At 38.4% G+C, this 22,293-nt stretch overlaps 1 protein-coding gene across 2 annotated transcripts in view; it reads right to left on the bottom strand.

The window, feature by feature from the left end:
* The window catches only part of man1a2 (mannosidase, alpha, class 1A, member 2), an 83,410-nt gene that overhangs the window by 5,054 nt on the left and 56,063 nt on the right, over positions 1–22,293 (bottom strand). For both annotated transcript variants that reach the window (XM_084123091.1, XM_084123092.1), the window contains exons 6-12: positions 21,997–22,077; positions 13,045–13,139; positions 12,181–12,304; positions 12,010–12,103; positions 2,143–2,258; positions 1,837–2,056; positions 1,388–1,560 (exon numbers count right to left, since the gene is read on the bottom strand). In XM_084123091.1, coding sequence (XP_083979217.1) covers positions 1,388–1,560; positions 1,837–2,056; positions 2,143–2,258; positions 12,010–12,103; positions 12,181–12,304; positions 13,045–13,139; positions 21,997–22,077 — 903 coding nt within the window. The remainder of the gene's footprint in view (positions 1–1,387; positions 1,561–1,836; positions 2,057–2,142; positions 2,259–12,009; positions 12,104–12,180; positions 12,305–13,044; positions 13,140–21,996; positions 22,078–22,293) is intronic.

Here is a 22,293-nt window from a genome sequence, read left to right as displayed (position 1 = left end):
ACTGACACAAGACGATTATTTTTTTCATGTTTTGGATGATTAACAATGCTGTACAAGCTAAAAAGTTCAATAGTTATTGTCAACGTTGAATCACTGTCGTAATGCTTATTCAATACAGGCATCCCAACATTATAAATGCAGTGTAGGAAACATGGATAACTATTTTATTTTGAGATTCGACTTAAAGTCTGTAAAATAGAAATGTAACCTTTATTATAGTATAGCACAAAACTTATCTTAAAGGGTTTTCTGTAATCTAGTACTATCCCTTTAAATTGCAGTTATATAATGGCAAAAGTATGCTGGTTTGAGAATATGTGAAATAAGCAATAGGTCGATGGTTCTGGAGTTCAAATATTGTTTTAATGAAGTTGCGAAGATTATACATAACCTAAATGCACAGTAAACATCGAAGTTAAGTACGATGAAGGTGAAGAAATTGAAAGGGAGAGTGAAGAATCTATTTTTAAGAGTTATTTTTAGTTTTTTGCTAATGAAACTTGAAATTCCTTCACAGCGCTATACTGTTAACAAACACACCGACATCCACACCGATGAGAGCGCCGATTATGTAAATATGTGCTGCACGCTTTCCTCTCAATAACAAAATAAACACAAAGTAACAGCGGTGGTAAGAAAGCATCTGATCATAGTGATGTGGATATGTTTGCAAAAGCTCTGCAATTCAGCACTATCCAGTCAAGTCAAGTCACGTTTATTTATAGCCTACTACTTTAAAGCTACGCATATCATAACTGTAACTGTTATCTATAGGCCTACAGTAATTGAGGCATTCATTTAAGAAATTCATTACAAAAGACTTATTACATGGCTTGGTTGAATTCCAATGTAGAATGGGGTCTGTTATTTCTTGATAACAGACGCTGCGAAGTATAACACACCGTTGCCATGAAAAACAGAGCGTTGCTATGGACGCGGAACGGACTATTGTCTTTAGCTGAAGCAATACAATCGTTTTTAAATCAATAAACTCCTTTTTAAATCAATATTTTGTGTCAAATTATTTATTTATTTTGTAGGTAGCCATGTAATAAGCGGGATAATGTATAGCGAGGCGGTTGTTATAGCGAATAACAACCCCTTCAGGATGATTCAAGACGCCTCCGCTTCGCGTCGGGGTCCAGTTCAGCCTGTCGGGGTTGTTATTCGCTATAACAACTGCCTCGCTATACATTATCCCTTACGTATAGTACAGAGAAATGTAATGTCGGAGTGGTGGAATATCAATACACAGCCCTATTAACCCTAACAGCAATACATTTAATATCGGTCAATTACCGATATGGTCCTGATGTATTGTGCATCAGTATTCTGTGTTACTGTTATAGATACGGAAGCATCATGAAAGGTAGAGGGATGTGCTGACCTGCGCTGCTTCCCAGCCCCACTGCCTGTATTTGGGGTCGTGGGTAAATCTCCACATGTACCAGTACGTCTCGATGACCTCAGGCCTCAGGATGTAGTACTTCTCGTTCTGTCTCACAGCCACGGCCTCCAGCCCGCTGTCGAACTTAAAGGCCTCTGGACCGAGCTTCAGTACTGCAAACAATAAAAGGTTTACGAGTTCAGCACTATTAGTTGAATCTTAGGCCCTCATGCTATAAATGTAAAAACTATCTGTCTGAGAGCTTGTGGCTGAGATGCAATCAATCACAGTCTCTCAGTCAAGTTGTGTGAAATAGAAATGACACACTCTAAAAATAACCTGTAGTGTTACCATGGCAACACACCATGCTACAAATTAGATTTGAAGGCCAAAGATCTGATGCAGGTTTTTTTTAACACTCTTCAAACTTCCCCCTCTTATTCACTAACCAGTGCGATCGTAGCTTTCGTGGCAGGTGTGAGCAATCTCTGCTCCGAGCTGCAGATAGTGCCCAGCTTTATCATCCGGCGACCCATCAGCCCCCAGGGCAAACATGCCCCCAGCAAAGCAAGTCAGGTGACCCATCTTACGCTCCAAGTGGCCATTTTTCCACTCCCCGATGAAAGTAAGACCGCCGTTGGACTTACGGATGAGGTGGCGCTCGATAGCCTGCAGAAAGAGAGAGAAAGAGAGAATGAACAGAGAACACGCACAACACAAGAACACAAGTTGTCATGGCAACCAGCAGCCCTCACCTCGATGGCATCGTCGTAGGTCTTGCGTGCCTCTGTGTCGGTTTTGTCAGACATTAGCCAGGCCTTCAACAGGTATTCATAGAAACTATCACCCAATCCACCTACAGACGTGTGATCTGCAGAGCAAGAGAGAGAAACCAGGATAAACCAAGGAGAGCTGAGACTAGCTTTTCACGGTATTCACTTTCACTAAAATGTGAGGTCTGCAAGATTTTTAATGAGAAAGAAATTCATTATTCAGCAAGGACATATTAAATAGATTAAAAGTGACAGAAATATTTGGGATAAGGTAAAAGAATAATAATGTAAAAGCAATTACTATTTCAAATAAATGCTGTTCTTTTGAAATTTCTAGTCAAATAATGCTGAAAATACAGAAATATTAAGCAGCACAACTGTTTCCAACTAAAAATACTAATAAGAAATGTTTCTTGAGCACTAAATCAGAGTATTAGAATGATTTCTGAAGGATCATGTGACACAATGAAGACTGTAATGATGATGCTGAAAATTCAGCTTTTCCATCACAGGAATAAAATAAATGGATTTATTTTATAATACAGTTGCTTTAAATTGTTATAATATTTTACAATAATACAGTTTTTACTGTATTATTGAATAAGAAACTTAAAAAAAAAACTTCCATCCCCAAACTTTTGAATGGAAGTGTAAAAGTTTTAAAGAAATCAAAAGAAAACAATACTGATGGCACATCCTGCAGATTTCTGTGAAATTTAAATGCGCTCTAGATTGAGAATGTTCCTCCCCCAAATACCTGCACAGTGACATTTTAGGCCAAATTAAAAGGAATGAGGTGGAAAAAATAAGATGATAAAATGTCCTGTAGCTTGTTGCTAATGGTAATTATAAAAAAAGCTGAGACTGCTCACGACATTTGCATATCGTTGCCCTATTATTCATTTTACTGCTTCTATTGCTCTCTTCATTTGTAAGTCACATTGGATAAAAGCATCTGCTAAATGAATAAATGTAATGTAAATGTAAATCTTCACAACACAAATGAAAATCATTTTAAGGAAATCTGAGAGCTTTCTGTCCCTCCATAAACAGCCTACACAACTACCACTTTCAAGCCCCAGAAAGATAGGGAAGATCAAAAGTAATCCATGTGACTCCAGTGGTTTAACCTCAATTGTATGAAGCAACGTGAGTGCTTTGTTTGCACACAAAAAAATCATATACCACTTCATTTACAAACTATTGATCTCAAATGCGCGCATATTTTGAAAAAGTGGTCAATTATTATTATTATTTTTTTTGCACAAACAAAGCACTCGCATCGCTTCATAAAATTAAGGTTAAATCACATGGATTACTTTTATGATGTCTTTTCTAACTTTCTGGGGCTTGGAAGTGGTAGTTGCGTAGACTGTCAATGGAAGGACAGAAAGCTCTCAGATTTCTTAAAAAAAAGATCGAACGAAAGTCCTACGGGTTTGAAACGACAAGTGTGTGAGTAATTAATGATAGAATTTTCAGTTTTGAGTGAACTAACCCTTTAAGCTTAGAGTAAAGGGAGTTGACAAAACAAAACTAGCCTAATTAGATACAACTAAACTCTTAATTTTGTGAAAACGCATTAAACTTGAGGAAAGAAAAGCCAATTGTGGTTATTCAACTTGCTCAGTTTTGGTTACTGTCTGTTCAAAGCTCAGTCTTTTAATGTGCCTGAATGCTGCTATAAAAGTGTATTCAGGCTTGACGCGGACTCTCATTACAATAAAAATGCGCTGAAGTGAGCATGTTTTCGCTGGCGTTTATTCAGTGTGGACACACACCAGCACACACCTAATCACTTATAAACACAGCCAGTGAGTGCGTGTTCCACTTTGACAGCTAATGACTGCAGAGTGTTTGACAGGCTGGGAGTCATTTGTGCTGGTAATGGCTTGTAATGGGCACCTACCACAGAACATGTAAACAATCTATGTTGACTTGTCGGAAGGAACTGTTGAAATTAAGACAGGTATATTGAAGACATGGACAAAAACAGAATATTAAAAAAGAGGCACTAGGTTATTTATTCTGATATTAAACTATGGTGCATTTGACAGCAAACACAGATTGAGTTTATCTATCTTTCTATCTATGTTATATATTTCTATGTCTGTCTGTCTGTCTGTCTAATACAGTATTTGTCTATGTCTGTCTGTACATCTATCTATCTATCTATCTATCACAGTATTTGTCTATGTCTGTCTATCTGTCCATACAGTATATCTGTTATATATTTATCCATCCATCCATCCATCCATGTTATCTATTCATCCATGTTATCCATCCAGTGCAGTATTTGTCAGTTATCTATCCATAGTATCCATCCATACATCCATCTAATACAGTATTTATCTATGTCTGTCTGTCCGTCCATATATACCCGTTATGCATCTATCCATCCATGTATCTATCCATCCATCCAAGTTATCTATCCATGTCATCCATCCACCCATCCATCCGTTATCAATCCATCCATGTTATGACAGCAAACAGATTGAGATTGATTGTTATATCTATTTCTATGTCTGTATGCATGTATGCATGTCTGTATCTATCTGACTCTGTCTGTTAATACAGTATTTGTCTATGACCGTCTGTCTGTCTGTCCGTCCATAAATCTATTTTATATCCATCCATCAATGTTATCTATTCATCCATCCATCCATAGTATTTGTCTAAGTTATCTATCCATGGTATCCATCCATACATCCATCTAATAAAGTATTATATGTCTGTCTGTCCATATATCTGTTATATATACATCCATCCATGTATATATCTATCCATCCATCAAAGTTATTTATCTATCCATATTATCCATCCATACATCCATGTTATCCATCCATGCATCCATGTTATCCATCCATGCATCCATGTTATCCATCCATGCATCCATGTTATCCATCCATCCATCCTCTATCTCTCGGAGTGCCAAGATTCACACAAAAGCTGGTTAACCCATCCAGGGAACAGACAGGATTCAGGACACACATTCTCAAAAGAAGAACAGGAAGTGTGATGTGTGCAAGAGGCAGATGAGTGTATACTGTACACTTGCTGTTTATAGTGTCATGGAAGCAAGGGTGTAACTTTGGTTTGAGAAGTGTGTGTGTGTGTGGGGGGGGGGGGGACACACACAAGATGGGGGAAAATATTTTTGCACTTCATTTTATAGATGAATCATTTTATAAAGTCAAAAATGTTCACCATTAATGTCTTGTGTGTAAATAAAATGTAAATACCGGTAATGTGAGACTCAATTTCCACTGTAATGTAGAAACAACATGCAAGTGAACTTAAAACAATCCTCACATAAACCCAAAAATAAATTTAATATTTACCTGTGCCCTTCCTGTCTAACAGGTATGAAATGTACAGAAATTGAATAAGGTCATCAAACAGTCCGCACTATAGATTAATCCTTAGTAAAGCTACAAAAGTTCTTTAGTCAAGAGCAGTGAGTGATTTTCTCTGTTCCCTTTGTTCTTTGGTTAACTTTACTGACAGACAGAATTAGTGGCTTTTTCTCTTGCTCATTTAAGACTATTTAACTAATTTAAGACTGCTTTTCTGTTATGAGGATACTCGACAAAACGGACATTTTGGCATAAATGTGTGTTATTGTTCGTTCAAGCGCGAAAGAGAACTGCCCAGCAAAACTGATTCTGGCGCAGTGTCTGTGTGTTTGATACTGGCGCGAGTCTTTCTGTGCGTCAGGACATTCACAGACAGCGCGATACCTGCTCATTATAACTTTCAGTGAGGTATTTTTAGTGTGTGCAAGCGACGTTCCTGGACGCGGCTGCGCGCATTGACACAGGCAGGGTCTCTGTGTCCTGCTCGGTCCTGCTCCTCCGTGGTGATGACGCCGTGCGGTTAAAAAAAAAATCATAAACTAATTTGAAAGTTGGGGGGACACGAACAGGATTTTGAAAAGTGCAAAGGAAATTATGCCCGTGCATGTAAGAATGAGAAAGGAGCCCATTAGCACTGTCACAGCTCATAGCTGCCAGGGCTAGCGAGCTGTTCTGCATTCAGCCTGCTGGGAGAGACCTAGCGTTCAGGAGATGAGCTGCCAAAAACCATTATGAAAGGTCTTTAGAGGAGACTGGGGGTGGAGAACAGATGCAGAGGTGATGGTTTTACACGAGAGAGGTGTGAACACACAAGTGACATGGCTAAAAATTGCATCTGCAATAGCTGATTCAGAGTGAGAGCTAAATAAATCAACGAGACAGCAACGAGGCAGGAGGCTGAAGCACTTTATGAGAGATCCTTTACAGAGACATTGAGACAAAGTTAAAGATGTATTTTATGCTAATGGATGCGAGGGACTGGCCTGGAAGAGGCGAGACGTAGAAGCTGAGATGAATTATTCAACAGGAGAGAAAAAAAATTACAGGGAAAAAGGAATGGGGGGGGGGGGAAACTGAAGAGAAAGTGAGAGAGAACTGTCCAATCACAGACCACTTTTAAGTAACTCTTACCAGCCCGTTACGCACAGGAGGTGAGAAATGTTGGAATACTGAAAAAATGCAAAGCCGCCGACATAATACTGGAGGTAGTTCACAAACTGTTGCTATGTGGTTGCCAAGGTATTCTGTGGTTGCTAGGGCACGGCTTACTGAGCTAATTCAAAAGAGCCGATGTGTATATGATATACCAGTCCCCAGATATGGCCACCTTAAATTGATACTTCAGGGATTTTTAGGCAAAAAAGCACAAGTTTAATTGCTTACAAAAGTAATATGACACCTTTCCTCAACACATAGTGGATTTATTTAATTTACACCCTTAGGACAAACAGTGCTGAGTTGGGTGTCAAATATAATAACAACTAATATTTAACATTAGAGATTTGTTCTAGTGATGCTTGCCTTTGCAAGAAATGCTTATAACACAATCTGGCTAGAGCTAGAAAAATTGTGAAGTATAAGAAAATAAAGTTCAGACAGGATGTGTTGACTATGAGAACCTTGACAGGTTGAAAACAACAGAGAGAAGAAAAGCTGCTCAGAGACAGCAAAAGGAATAGAGAAAAAAGGTACAGAGAAAGGGAAAGGGCAGAGGCGAATGTGTACGAGTAGCAGAGAAAAGAATTTGGTAGAAATCATAAGAAATATGAAAAAAGAACAAACACTATCATCGATTAAGATGATGAATAATACATAGATGGTGCAGGCTGATGTGCAGTGAGACGGAAAAAAATAAAAGTTGTGGAAGTGGAAAGACTGATTGAAGCAGAGACGTTTCAGACTCAAACTCCCAAAAATCCCAGTCAGACTCTCATAAACCATCTGGGCCTTTATTTCACAGTCTTTTCTGGCACTGCTGCCATTCATCGAATGCCTGGATTTTCACTTCTGCCAATCAAACGCAACTCCCTAACGGCCTCCACTGAAAAGTAAATGCAGTCAAAGTCTTTGAATAAAAAAAAAACAACAGGGTGGATCTGAGTAACAATCAAAGATCCAGGCAGGAAATCTCTACAGAGAGGCTTCGCCCGACAGCGAGCGGACAGGTCATGGACAGAGAATGATGGGCTGAAGACGAGATGTGGATCTAAAACCTAAAGGCCCCTGGAGCTGAAGTTGTACAGACAGAGAGAGAGAGTTATAATGTTAAAAGAATGGTTCACACAAAAATGATTGTTCTGTCATCATTTACTCACCCATATGACTTTCTTTCTTGTGTGGAACACAACAGATGATGTTTAGCACAATGTCCAAGCTGCTTGTTTTCAGTACCTGGCTATACATGATTCATCCATTCAGTTTAATTGTATAGAAAATACAAAATGAGTCAAAAAATTCGAAAACATTTTGTGTTCCACACAGGAAACAAAGCCATATAGGTTTGGAATAAAATGAGGGAGAATAAATGATGAGATGATATTCATTTTTGGGTGAACCGTCCCTTTAAGAGCCCATGGGGCAGATGCAGTGTGGGAGGGGGAATGGTACTCTCTTCTGTATTGGCCTGTCACTCACACTGAGTTTTCATTTAGAAAATAGATCTCTAGTGCACCTTAATTACATTTTACCCCTTTGGACAGACACACACACACACGCTTTACTGGAATTTAGTGTGTGTGCGCGTGTTTAGCCTTAAGACGCAGGGCACTAATTAAACCCTCATCTCTCCCAGTAATTAAGAGTTGGTTAAAACACAGTGGAGTGTTTTCACTACACATAATTACTAATTATATATAAATAAAGAAACTTCCTCACATCCCATCTTTATTAAAGCTCACTGATCAGTGAGGAGATGAGGATAAGCTGCTATTCTGTCATCATTCATATTTATAGAATAATAAACCCTGGCAGAGGGATTATGAAAATCATCTGTGTCTATAAACACACTTCATAGGGTGATATTTTGGATCCTCCGTTTGATTTGAATCACTTCAGACGATTATTGCAGTAATACGAATACCGAAACAGGACTCAGTAATAAGGATAACCTGCTGGGCCAAAGCCACTGTGAGCGTCTCAGATTGGAGCGATGTCACGTCACTATATATTAGATTTGTTAATCATATCAAGATTAATACTTTTATTCAGCATGGGGGCATTAAATTATTCAAAAGTGACAGTAAAGACATTTATAATGTTAGAAGAGGTTTATATTTAAAATATTTGCTGTTCTTTTTAACTTACTATTCATCAAAGAATCTTAAAAAAATAATAAAAAAATCATGCATCAGTTTTCACAAAAATATTAAGCAGCAAAACTGTTTTCAACATTGATGATAATAAATTTTTCTTGACACTGAAGATTGGAGAAATGGCCACTGAAAATTCAGCTTTGACATCACAGCAATAAATTTCATTCTAAAATATATTCAAATAGAAAATAATAACAAATTGTAATAATTTCACAATATTTCTATTTTTACTGTATGATCAAATAAATGCAGATCAAATAAATGCAGCCTTGATCAGCAAAGAGACTTCCAAAAACAAAGTCCCACAGTGGTGAAAATCCAGATTTTAATGTTTATATGTCTATGTGGTGTTTTTAATATGCTTTAAGACAAACCATGTGCAAATTCATAAGTCAGCACCATTGCTGAGTATTTTCTCCTTAAAACTGCAGTGAAAAAAAGACAGTCTCAAAAACGCGGTTTGAAATCTTAGCGTTTTTTGTCACAAACTACAGTGAGGAAAATAAGTATTTGAACACCCTGCTATTTTGCAAGTTCTCCCACTTAGAAATTATGGAGGGGTATGAAATTGTCATCGTAGGTGCATGTCCACTGTGAGAGACATAATCTAAAAAAAAAATCCAGAAATCACAATGTATGATTTTTTAACTATTTATTTGTATGATACAGCTGCAAATAAGTATTTGAACACCTGAGAAAATCAATGTTAATATTTGGTACAGTAGCCTTTGTTTGCAATTAGAGGTCAAACGTTTCCTGTAGTTTTTCACCAGGTTTGCACACACTGCAGGAGGGATTTTGGCCCACTCCTCCACACAGATCTTCTCTAGATCAGTCAGGTTTCTGGGCTGTCGCTGAGAAACACGGAGTTTGAGCTCCCTCCAAAGATTCTCTATTGGGTTTAGGTCTGGAGACTGGCTAGGCCACGCCAGAACCTTGATATGCTTCTTACAGAGCCACTCCTTGGTTATCCTGGCTGTGTGCTTCGGGTCATTGTCATGTTGGAAGACCCAGCCTCGACCCATCTTCAATGCTCTAACTGAGGGAAGGAGGTTGTTCCCCAAAATCTCGCAATACATGGCCCCGGTCATCCTCTCCTTAATACAGTGCAGTCGCCCTGTCCCATGTGCAGAAAAAAAAACCCAAAGCATGATGCTACCACCCCCATGCTTCACAGTAGGGATGGTGTTCTTGGGATGGTACTCATCATTCTTCTTCCTCCAAACACGTTTAGTGGAATTATGACCAAAAAGTTCTATTTTGGTCTCATCTGACCACATGACTTTCTCCCATGACTCCTCTGGATCATCCAAATGGTCATTGGCAAACTTAAGACGGACCTTGACATGTGCTGGTTTAAGCAGGGGAACCTTCGTGCCATGCATGATTTCAAACCATGACGTCTTAGTGTATTACCAACAGTAACCTTGGAAACGGTGGTCCCAGCTCTTTTCAGGTCATTGACCAGCTCCTCCCGTGTAGTTCTGGGCTGATTTCTCACCTTTCTTAGGATCATTGAGACCCCACGAGGTGAGATCTTGCATGGAGCCCCAGTCCGAGGGAGATTGACAGTCATGTTTAGCTTCTTCCATTTTCTAATGATTGCTCCAACAGTGGACCTTTTTTCACCAAGCTGCTTGGCAATTTCCCCGTAGCCCTTTCCAGCCTTGTGGAGGTGTACAATTTTGTCTCTAGTGTCTTTGGACAGCTCTTTGGTCTTGGCCATGTTAGTAGTTGGATTCTTACTGATTGTATGGGGTGGACAGGTGGTTTTATGCAGCTAACGACCTCAAACAGGTGCATCTAATTTAGGATAATAAATGGAGTGGAGGTGGACATTTTAAAGGCAGACTAACAGGTCTTTGAGGGTCAGAATTCTAGCTGATAGACAGGTGTTCAAATACTTATTTGCAGCTGTATCATACAAATAAATAGTTAAAAAATCATATATTGTGATTTCTGGATTTTTTTTTTTAGATTATGTCTCTCACAGTGGACATGCACCTACGATGACAATTTCAGACCCCTCCATGATTTCCAAGTGGGAGAACTTGCAAAATAGCAGGGTGTTCAAATACTTATTTTCCTCACTGTATGTTGTAACCAATCACGTCAACAAATGGATATCTGAGCTAGTGCGAGTGAGTGGAGACGGGGCTAATTTGCATATTCATAGAACCACGTATACTAAATGAGCCAAGGGTGTAGAGTTACATTCAAGCTATTTTAAGGCATGACAGGTTTTTTCTTTTCTTTGAGGAAAAAACTTTTAAATACTGTATGTAATTTTGGTGATCAAAGATGAGTTTTAAGGGATAAAATTATTGACTACAGGGGGACTTTAAGAAAATTGTACCAACCCCAAACGTTTGAACAGTAGTGTATATCTAAAAGGAAGAGTCAAATAGCTGGTTAACAGAGTTTTTGTTGAAGTCTCAAGACTGACCTGTGATATTATTGGCAGCATCAGTAAGAATGGGTTGAAAAATACAAACTAATCAGTATTGTTTTGCAATTAATGGAATCATTTTTCCAACAAAATGCTTTTTATGAATGAATGTACAGCTGCAATTGATATTGCTTAATATCAAAAACAGTATTTTTTTGCAAACAAAATGTAACCCTTTTATGAATGTCTTTCTGGTACTAGTTAAATGTTACAAATATACAGTAAATAAAATATTGTTTTGTGATGGGGTCAGCTGAAAATTTTAAAGTAAAAATTGAGCCTGATGAGGACAACAACAATATAAATATATTGGATATACTTTGAGTCTAGTATATCAGTTTACTTAACTTACAAAGCATTTCCAAACAATAGGCAGCAACATGTTAAATCTAAGGCAGCACTGTATGTAGCATTCATGGAGAATGCAATCCCAGAACATGGCGCATTTAGAAAAACTAAATTCATCTAAGATATTGGAAAGAGTCCAAGGAAATGTTGATATCTTTTATTCGGTGCTGCTAGGACATTCTTCCATCTACTTAAAAATGCAAGATTTCAGCCAACAGTTGTGTGTGCCATGTATTTTTTCATTTATCATAGCATCAAGTTCACGTTGTGGGTGTTTGGAAACCTCTTCATTTCATAGAGTGTGGGAATTCATACAAAGCCTTTTCTAGAGTGGAAAGAGAGATTTTCTTGTGAAGCACACAGGATGTTAGTGGGAGGTACTCACGCTGGCCCCAGCGTCCTGTACGAGGATTCAGGTAGTTGGGGTAAAGCCCATTGGGTCTGTCCATCTTAGCCAGCAGCTTCCGTATGTGCATCACCTAAACCAGAACATAGTTCACAACAGGACACAAACACAAGGGCTGAACAGTTAAACAACACTCAAAGCCAGTCGTACCTTCTGATAGTAGGCAGGGTTTCCTGTCAGATATGTCAGGTGCACAAACTCCATGTGCAGCGTCCCAAACTCTGCTAGAATACTGCTTCCAGCTGACGCCCAGCCCCAGTTACGACCCACTCCACTGAAAAAGGCAAAACCCATGACATTTATGTACAGTAAGTACCTTACTAGCCTGAAGCAAACATCCACCTTTATACCTTTACAGCGTGTAGACAATGAAGAATTACGGTGAGCTAATTTGAGTCAACTGCTTCATTCCTGCTTCAAACTAATTCACTGCCGCCCATCACTCCTCTGTCAAGACCAATATCCTGTGTTCTACTTGTACTTCTCATTTCCATTTAGAATGTATCCACACCATTCACTTAGACTGTGTGTGTGTAGACTGTGAAAGGCTGCTCTATATGAATGGGGATTAATAAAACACAGCGTTGTTCTTTCCCTCAGGATTAAAAACACCCAAAGCGCAGTGGTTTTTGTCTGTTCTTGAGCAATTTCTTCTAAACACCCAATTAATTCACAAAAAGCGTGTCAGGCAGGATTTGACCTCCCTCCCTCCTCAAACACACGCAGAAAGAAAAAAACCTTAATGTACATTCACAATGCGCTCTACAGATTTAATTTAGCAATTTTCATTTCATTCTAATGAAATTATGTGGAAAGTCGAGTTAAACAGGAGGAAAGCCACAGGGACTTTCACAGACATAAAAGGTCTGACAGCTTTCCATTATGTGGCAGTCACTATCAGGACAATGAGTGGAGGCAGCATGGGAAAAAAATGAGGCAGCATCAAAGAGAGCAAAAAAAAAAGGGGGAGAGAAAGGATGTCGGAGTGAAAGGCAAGGTGTGTATAGAACATACCTCTTCAAATTGACCATGGCCCAGGGGATGCCTGTTGGGGTGTTGAAGGCAGGAAGCAGCTTTTCTGCCAGCTGGACAGCTTTCACCTTAAAAACCTGAAAGAGTCAGAGAGAGAAATAAATTATGAACCACAAGGGAGACAAAGCACACAGGTGGATAGAAAGAGTCAAGTCAGCTCTAGGGGAGATGTATAATTATAAAAAACTTTGAGGGTGAATCACACAAAAACAGGTCAGGGTCTTTTTTCTTTTGATTCCGGGGTGAAATAAACAATTATTTTTTACACAATTCCATAATGAAAATGTAGCTTATTCAGGAACATTAAGATTCTTTGACCTTTATTGTTTATGACAATTAAACAAAGAATTATCTTTATCATAATATTTTGACTATGTAATTCCGATTATTCTCAAAAGTGATTATAAATCCTGCTAAATAAAAGTTTTATTAAATTCAGTAGACAAATACTTCCATACCTACATACCCTACTACATATAATTAACAATTTAAATAATAATAATAATAATACTTTTCAGCAAGGATGCATTAAATTGTTTAGAAAAAAGTGACTAAAATATTATTATTATTATTTTTTTTTTTACTTTATTCATCAGAAATAATGAACAAAATGTATCATGTCCACAAAAATATTAAGCAGCACAACTGTTTTCAAAATTGTTTCTTATAATGATGCTGAATGATGCTAAAAATTCAGCTTTGCCATCACAGGAATAAATTATAAATATATTAAAATAGAAAACAGTTATATTTCACAATATTACAGTATTTACTGTATTTTTGATCAAGTACATACAGCCCTGGTGAGCAGAACAGACTTCTTTCAAAAACATTAAAAAGTCTTACCAACCCCAAACTATTGAACAGTTATGTATATTGACACAAATGAACAATGCAAAAAAAAAAAAAAAAAAAAACTAATAATTCTGAAACAGGCTTCGTTTTCATCTATCAAAACAATATTATTATTTTTTTTTTAGGTGAAATATGACCAAGACATGGTTTGTTGATTGGTTTTGTGAGATTCACGCCGTAGACAACTAACGCCACAGACTCTGGCTGCAGGGACAAAATCTGTCCACAAGCTCAACAGATGGGAACCGACTATACTGCCTCATACAAAGAGAGAGAAAGAGGAGAACACACATTTGAGACAGAATAAATACCCAATGAACACCACACCCAAAAGTGTTTACTCACTGACTGTCAGAGGGGAGATGATGCACAATGAGGCAGCATCAAAGAGAGCTAAACAAAAAAAGAAAAGAAAAAAAGGGGGATAGAAAGGATGTAGGAGTGAAAGGCAAGGTGTGTGAACACCACACCTGAATGTGTTTACTCACTGACTGTCAGAGGGGAGATGATGCACTGGGGTTGTTTGCCCTTGTCATAAATTTCATAATCTGAGCTGATATAACCTTTGCGAAAAGCTGTTGTTTAACATCATCAACAACTACTGCTGCTGCAGATGGACACATTCAAAGCAAAGCCTATTCTTGACAGCATGATTAGAAAACTTGTTTTTGGTGTGGCATAGTGGAATCAGAGCTGGTTAATGGAAGGCTGCTACTGTAGATCTAACCCTGCAACGAAGAGTCCATTACAGGGGTAGTTCACCCCAAAATTAAAATTCTGTCATTAATTACTTGCCCTCGTGTCGTTCCAAACACGCAAGACTTTCGTTCATCTTCGGAACACAAATGAAGATCTTTTTGATGAAATCTGAGAGCTTTCTGTCCCTCCGTTGACAGCTACGCAACTGACACATTGACGCTTTAAAAAGTTCATAAAGAGATCGTAAAACTAATCCAATATGAATTGAGCATTTTAGTCCAAATTTTCTGAAGAGACACGATCACTTTACATGATGAACATTGAATGTAGGCTTTTATTCACATATAAACATTGATCAGCGAACATAAAAAGCAGCTCAACCGAACCTTGCTTGACCCGCGAGAACAAACCTCATTGATTCTTACAGAAGCTCAAACGTGCTGCGTAACACGAGAATGAACCTCATTGGTTCTTGCATGTCAAGCGAACATGCTTGAGCTTCCGTTTACCACGACTGATGTGTGTTAATGAATGTTTATATGTGAATAAAAGCCTAAATTCGATCTGTTCATCATAAAATGATCGAGTCTCTTCAGAAAATGTAGACTAAACGGCTCAATTAACATGGATTAGTTTTACGATCTCTTTCTTTCTTTCTCCAGCATAGACACAGAAAGAATGACTTCACCCTTCCAACAGCGCAGATATTATTTGAGGAGTAGATATATTAAAATATAAAATTTTTCCCCAGCAGTGGCCATCATAATTTCAGCGAGACCGTCTGACTACAGCTCAGCAATCAGTAAAACTCAGAAAAAAATTTTCTTGTGCTGATGACTCACCGGCAGACTTCTCCTGTGCGGTTGATCATGTTTTTAGGACGAAAGATAAAATGAAGTCGCAGCAGAGAAAAGACCTCTGGTTCTCAGACAAACTTGCACAGCTGCCCGAGCCACTGCTGAGGTTTTTATTTCCAGCCTGTCTGAAGGATGTTTATGTGGAGTCTATTAAAATGCACTGCAATTCACTAGAATAGATGTGTGAGGAGTGTACACAGCCTTTCAGATATTTCTGACACACACACACAAGCAAAGAAGATGACAGAAATACCACAATGCGGTGTTGTTTACCAAAGAAAACTTGCTAAATAAAACCATTTTTGAGAAAAACAAGCCTGGGGACAAAGTAAAAAAAAGGTTTTATTTCCACCTAGATTTGTTTAAGTTTTAAAAATAAGTCTTGTATGCTGAACAAAGCAGGTGCAAATGGTCACTCAGAGGATGGAGGAAATGAAGGAGAACAAGAAAATGGTGAGAGAGTAGAGAAACTGTGAGTAAGACACAAGACAGAGAGAGAAGCTAATTTAGGCTGAATGAGTGCTTCCCTCAGGATTACTGGTTGGAGCGGTGTGTGTGTGTGCGTGTGTGTGCGCGTGTGTGTGTATAATTCCCAGAATGCAGATTCCAAAGCTGAAGCCTAATCTGGTTGATGCAGATCATAAGCGCCAGAGATGATCCTGTTATTACACATATGAGGATATGAGCATGGACATTCCCCATGATACTGCTTCTGCTCTCTGTACACAAACACACACACACGCACAAATACATACACTATGGCGCCCTCAGCCTGAAATGTTCCTTAAACGTCTAACGGAAGCATATAAAGAGATTATGGGGAACACATTGGAAATGGAGGGAACGAGTGTTTGTACAGTGGATTCCCCAGGGGTTCAGGGTTAAAGCTGGATTTCTGCCCTCACTCTTGCTCTGGGTCTCGGTGTGTTTGTGCATCTGCAGCCTTTTATGAAAAACCTTCTGCCTGGTGTTTATTCTATCTGTCGTCATGGCAGCACTATTGGGAACTGCCAATCAAGGCAGACACAAACATCACCAATCTGACGCAAGCACAGCCAATCAGAGCATCAGCATCACAGCACCGCAGACGTCGTCTAATGCAGAAATTAGGCTGTTGTCTGTGAGAATGTTAATGCGCATTTAGTCAAAAGCTTCTTATCGCCTCAAAGCAAATAGCGACAGTACATTTCTACATTTACAATTCAAACACATTTTCTGCCTTTATTTAAAATGATTCCTCCTGGTTTATAAATAAACTGTGTGGCTATAGAAGAGACAAATGTAAGAGATGCACAACAGAGTCTACAAAGAGAAACAGTCAGAATGCACAAGATGTCGAAAAGAGACAAACATCATTAAAGAAGCTCCTCATGATTGAACTACATATGATGCCGCTTTCAGGAGATTCCTCAGACCCATTAATCACCAATTTAATGTCTACACAGCTGGATTTGTTGCGTCAATTAATGAATCTCACATATTTCACCCCAAAACAAAAAGAAAACAACAAATTATATCTTTGTCTATAAAGTCTTTTTGTGTTAAGCATACTATTATTTAAGCTTTCTAGTAATTGAAAAAAGTCTTCTCACTACAATATATGACATTTAAAAAGTAAAATTTCATAGAATGTATTGGTAGTTTACTGTATTGTTTATTATTTTAATACAATCACTGTCAAAATCAAAATCATCTGAACAGAATAATTTTCATTACAATATTACAGTACTGAAAAAGAATAAACAACTATTTCCCCAAAATCTCATTACCGTAATGCATTAGAATGTTAACTTTTAAGCTTTTTTTACATTTCCATTATTCTCAATGGTGATTCGCATTAGACTTATTATGGGGAAAAAGAGATTTTTGTTTGATGAATTTCTAAATCAGCATAAAAGCAGTATAACTATGCTCACCATGATGTATACAATTAAATAACTTCTTAAACATTACAAGTAACAGGAAAATGTTTCCCCATTACAGTAAAAAGATACTGGGGAAATGTACTTAAAGGAAAAGTTCACTTAAAGGGATACTTCACCGATTAGCAGTAAGCTTTGTATCAGTAGAAACCCGGTAGTATTTTCGAATGAGCGTGCTTCCCTCCCTCATGTCCCCCTGAGACGAGAGATTTCTGTATTGCGTGTCTGGAAAAAAACCTCCGATGATGCAAAAGTCGTCATTTTGCATCATCGGAGGCTTTTTTGGCCAGAGGCTAGAGACTACAAGCCAGTAGTAGGAGCTCGTTCCGCATGTTTTCAACCCACCCATAGGGGGTGGGATCTCACGATAAAACGGCGTCTTTTCAGTTTTGAGACAACTAGTAGCCTAGTTGTATGATTTCTTCCGATACTGCCCTCTGTAACCAGTAGGCGTGGCTTGGGAGTGGCCTCGTAGGGCAGCGAAGCAAGTGCATTCTGGGAGTTGTCGTCTTTCATCAACATGAGCCAAAAATACATTTTACAGCTTTTCCCAGTCTAGAAGGCACCAACTTCTAAAATAATTTCACATTTCTACTACATAAATAACCCAATTTAAAATACACATTCATCTTTCCAGCGGTGAAATATCCCTTTAAAAATTAAAATTCTGTCATCATTTATTCACCCTCAAGTTGTTTCAAACCTGTATGAGTTTGTTTCTTCTGCTAAACACAAAAGAAGATATTTTGAAGAACGTCGGTAACAGTTAATGAACCCCATTGACTTCCATAGTATTGTTTTTCCTACTATGGAAGTTAATTGTCTGGTTACCGACATTCTTCAAAATATCTTCCTTTTGTGTTCAGCAGAAGAAAGAAATTCATACAGGTTTGAAACAACTTGAGGGTGAGTAAATGATGACAGAATTTATTTTTAAGTGAACTATTGTTTTAACTATTAGCAAAAACACAACGCAAAACCTCTTAATGCTAAATTTATTTTTTCACCGTTGCTTTTGATTTTGGGATGAAATAACACCACTTTTTGAGAGATTGACCAATTATTTCGTCTCAGTTCTCAGCTGGCCCAGCATACAACGTGTCTCATTTCACATCGATGAGTGTGGCAAACAAAACCGCCGCTGGGATGTCAAAATAAACACTAACACCGGTGGTCTAGATGTACAAAGCCAAAAAAATCTTTATATAACCACTTGTTAGGCACTCAATGATGTTAACTTTCTGGCAGTTTCCAGAGTGTTTTTGGACACATTCTCATCTACAGACCAAGCAATCCAGCTGCAAACCAGAGGCTCCTAGAAAACCAAATATGTTTATAAGGAAATGCCAGTCTAGAAGGCTCACTTATTTGTATTCCAAGAAGAGATTTGATAGGTGATGGCATGACCAAAGTCTGTAGCACATCAAACACACAGATGAGTAGTTGACAAACATCTTCTCATCCATCAAATTCCCTAAGTTCTTAAATCTCTGTCCTCATCTTGCCTCTGCTGGGCCCGGGGCTGCGGTTGTGTTCTGCCTTTGATGAGATCTGTGTTTGACAACAGAAGAGTCTGCTGCTCCCTAATGTGACACCGCATATTCTCCACCACTGTGAAGGATATACAACCACAGGACAGTGCATCAACATAGAGAGTGATGGGGAGGTGCGAGAGGGAGAAGGAAAGATAACTGCTGCATAATGCCTGGAGCAAACTCCATTTGCTCACACCGACTCTGCTGTAATAAATGTGCAAATCAAGACAAAGAACCAATATTTGCCTGTGTTCTTCACTTACAGCCTTTGATCCTATTAGGCTTGAAGAAATGCTAAGATAGAAAACCTCCGTCAACACTGTGTTTAACGAAACCTGCTGATTTAGTACAGAAATTGGTCTGTCAAACACACCGTAATTGAACCATCTCAGAAAGGACTGCCAAAATGTCAGTATCTGCAGGGGCAAAAGGTGAAAAAATTATATTTGATTCTTGCACAAAAATCTGCATTTCATTTGTCTTTTAAAGATAAGAAGAAACACGCTGTCTAGATCCACTAGAAAATTACTGTTAGACATGAGACCAGAAATAAGTCATCCAAAATTGCTGGCTTGCTGGTGAGTTACCTGGAAAAACTTATGAGGGTCTTAACCACAGAAGGGAAAAAAAGATCTATAAAAACACATATTCCAAGAAGCATTTAGAAAGAGTTATTCAAAAATGTTATTGAGCCAGCCACGGCAATATAAGCGATGATATTTTTTCTCCATTGCAGATGCGGGTTTATTAAACAGCATGTGGGTACATTTTTGCAAAATATTGCATGGCTTGTAACACGTTTCAAGGCAGTTGAAATGTCCAAAGTGAAACGTGTAAAAGTGAACAAAATCTTTATTAATCAGTAATCTGCCCAGTAATTGTAATTTTTGTTCAAAAAATAATTTAAGTTGTTGGTGTTTTACTGCCTCTAGTATTCATTTCAGCTGGAAACTGCAGTGAATTGTATGCATATGTATGTTTTGCAGAAAGAGTCAGGTAAGCAAGTAAAGTTTATTCATATAGTACCTTTCACAGAAGTATTTCATGACAAGACATGTATTTCCGATGATCCTGGGTTGAATATAACTATACCACTAACTACTTTTGAATGGCTGTCAATTAAAAAGAGTTTGGCATCATGGTACAGCATGTACCAAACTCTGCCATCAGATGCAGGGGTGAGAGGAGCTGAGGAACAAGGGAGGGGGACTGAGAAAGAGAGATGACAGAAAATGATAAAATAAAAAACAAGAGGATCAAAAGACAGTGGAAGAGAGGACAGAGGGACAGCAGAGTAAACATCATCCATCACTGCATAGGGGTTCTGCTAGAGCCGGCTGACAAGCTAAAGAGATAGAGATGGAGGGGGGGAGGGGGGGGGGGGGAGAGAGAGAGAGAGAGAGAGAGAGAGAGAGAGAGAGAGAGAGAGAAAATGTGGTCTTGCACAGGAGATATAACCTCCAGAGTTAATAAAGTACAGAATCAGAATTCAGATCAAATTCTCTTCTCGAGAAACACCAGCTGGACATCAGTCCAGTACACAACTCTCTTTACTCCTGACTCTCTTTCATTCCCTCTACCCTCAGCGGCTTTCTCCATCGTGTCTGATCAAAAATCTCTTATTAAAGAGGCATGGCTTTTCAGTTTTCGACACACTGCCTTCAGTCGCTGCTTCTAGCATCTGCTCCATGCTGCCTACACCACACAGAGGACTATATAGACACTCTGCCTGCACCAAGGCGATCTAGAGAATAATACCTAGAGAAAGTTATCATTAGCCCTCCAAAGTTAACTTCTTGGCTCTTGCATGATCCCCTGAAAGAAAGCAATTTTAAATCAGCCATCTTTGCTCATGGGTGCTTTTGAATGATCATCAATGGAGAAAGACGCTCTGGTTCCCATAATGCTGAAGATCTACCAAGAGAGTAGGCACATCTTTACGAAAAAAAGTGACTCAAAAACGACTGTAAGAAATGAAAGCTCCAGATTAAAGGTAGTTCTGGGTGCTAGCAATGATCATTTTCATATTATGGCCGATAAATGACCAAGATTAAAATGATATACTATTTTGTCTAATTACTAAATTAAGAATAAAACATTAAAATGTATAAGATTTATAATTAAAAATATAAATATTATATATATTTATTGTGCATCTGGACAAAAAAGTAACTCAAAAACTACTGTAAAGAAAGGACCAAAAGTAAAAACTCAAAACAAAACAAAATTAAATTGTATCTGTTCAGCACTGATTTTGTTTAAGCTATACCGACATTTCAGTATTTCTAATGCTTGCTTTGATTCTGATCTCTGTAAACAAAATCTCTGTATATCTCATATATAAATGCACTGTTAATCCTGATTTAATGATTTAAGATTTAATGACTCTTCTTCTCTCTGTGTTTGCCAGTGGCAGTACAAACACTAGTAATTTTGACACTCTGACTCCAACATTCGGCACAAGCTGTATTGCATGTCTATGACAGCACATATGAGGGAAACGGAGTGTTGAACATAGTGTGACTGTGCTGAAACTGAGGCCTGACACCCAGGCATGTCCAAACACTACTGACAGAACAAAAGGTCAATGGGGAAGACTTTGTATGCAAGTGTGGTGAGTTTCACGTCCAGTATCTAAACTCATCTAATGAAGTGTGTGGAGTGGCAGTGAGGTCGTGCCGCATGGCTGCGGTTTAATTCCTTTGCATTTTCACCTTCAGACTAAAAGGAGGAGAACATTGTGATATGCAGTGGCAGAGATATGCTACCCAGTGACGGGGGAAAGAGAGAGAGTATTTGTGCTCTTCTCCATTAATGTCCATGGGCAGATAAGACAGAAGGGAAGCGTTAATTAACATGGGCTTGAGAGAGGGACATTTATTTCCCCTGAAAAAGCGGTTCATAGTTCTCTGATCCAACATCACTGCCCTTAGATGAACTCTCTGTCCAGAACTTCATCTATGTGGAGGCCTGTACACAATCCCATCATACAAAAGAACTACAGAACGGAACAGCACAGACAGAGAAGAAACACACAAAAATCAATAAGAAGTGATAACAACGTACCTCCTGTCCGGAGAGGTAGTATGCAGCCAGAAGCCCTCCAATGAAGCGGATGTTGACCTCAAAGACAGAGACTTCTGCATTCTGTAGAAACAGAGGGGACAATAAGAGTAAGGGCGAAATAGTGATTGCCCACTTTTTCAGGGTCCTTGAATCACAAAGTATTTCAAAAAAAAAATATTAAAGAGACTAAATGAAACCAACCGGCTCTGAAATAATTCATAAACTTTAATTTTGGGGAAACTATAACAATAAAAACCTTCAAAAAGACATGACTGCATATTTTACTTATCTTTATTA

This window comes from Abramis brama (assembly GCF_963993115.1).
Source record: "Abramis brama genome assembly, chromosome: 8".
In the NCBI taxonomy this organism is placed as follows: Eukaryota; Metazoa; Chordata; class Actinopteri; order Cypriniformes; family Leuciscidae; genus Abramis; species Abramis brama.
The sequence above is the reverse complement of the archived record's forward strand: the minus strand, read 5'-3'. Positions and strand labels throughout refer to the sequence as shown.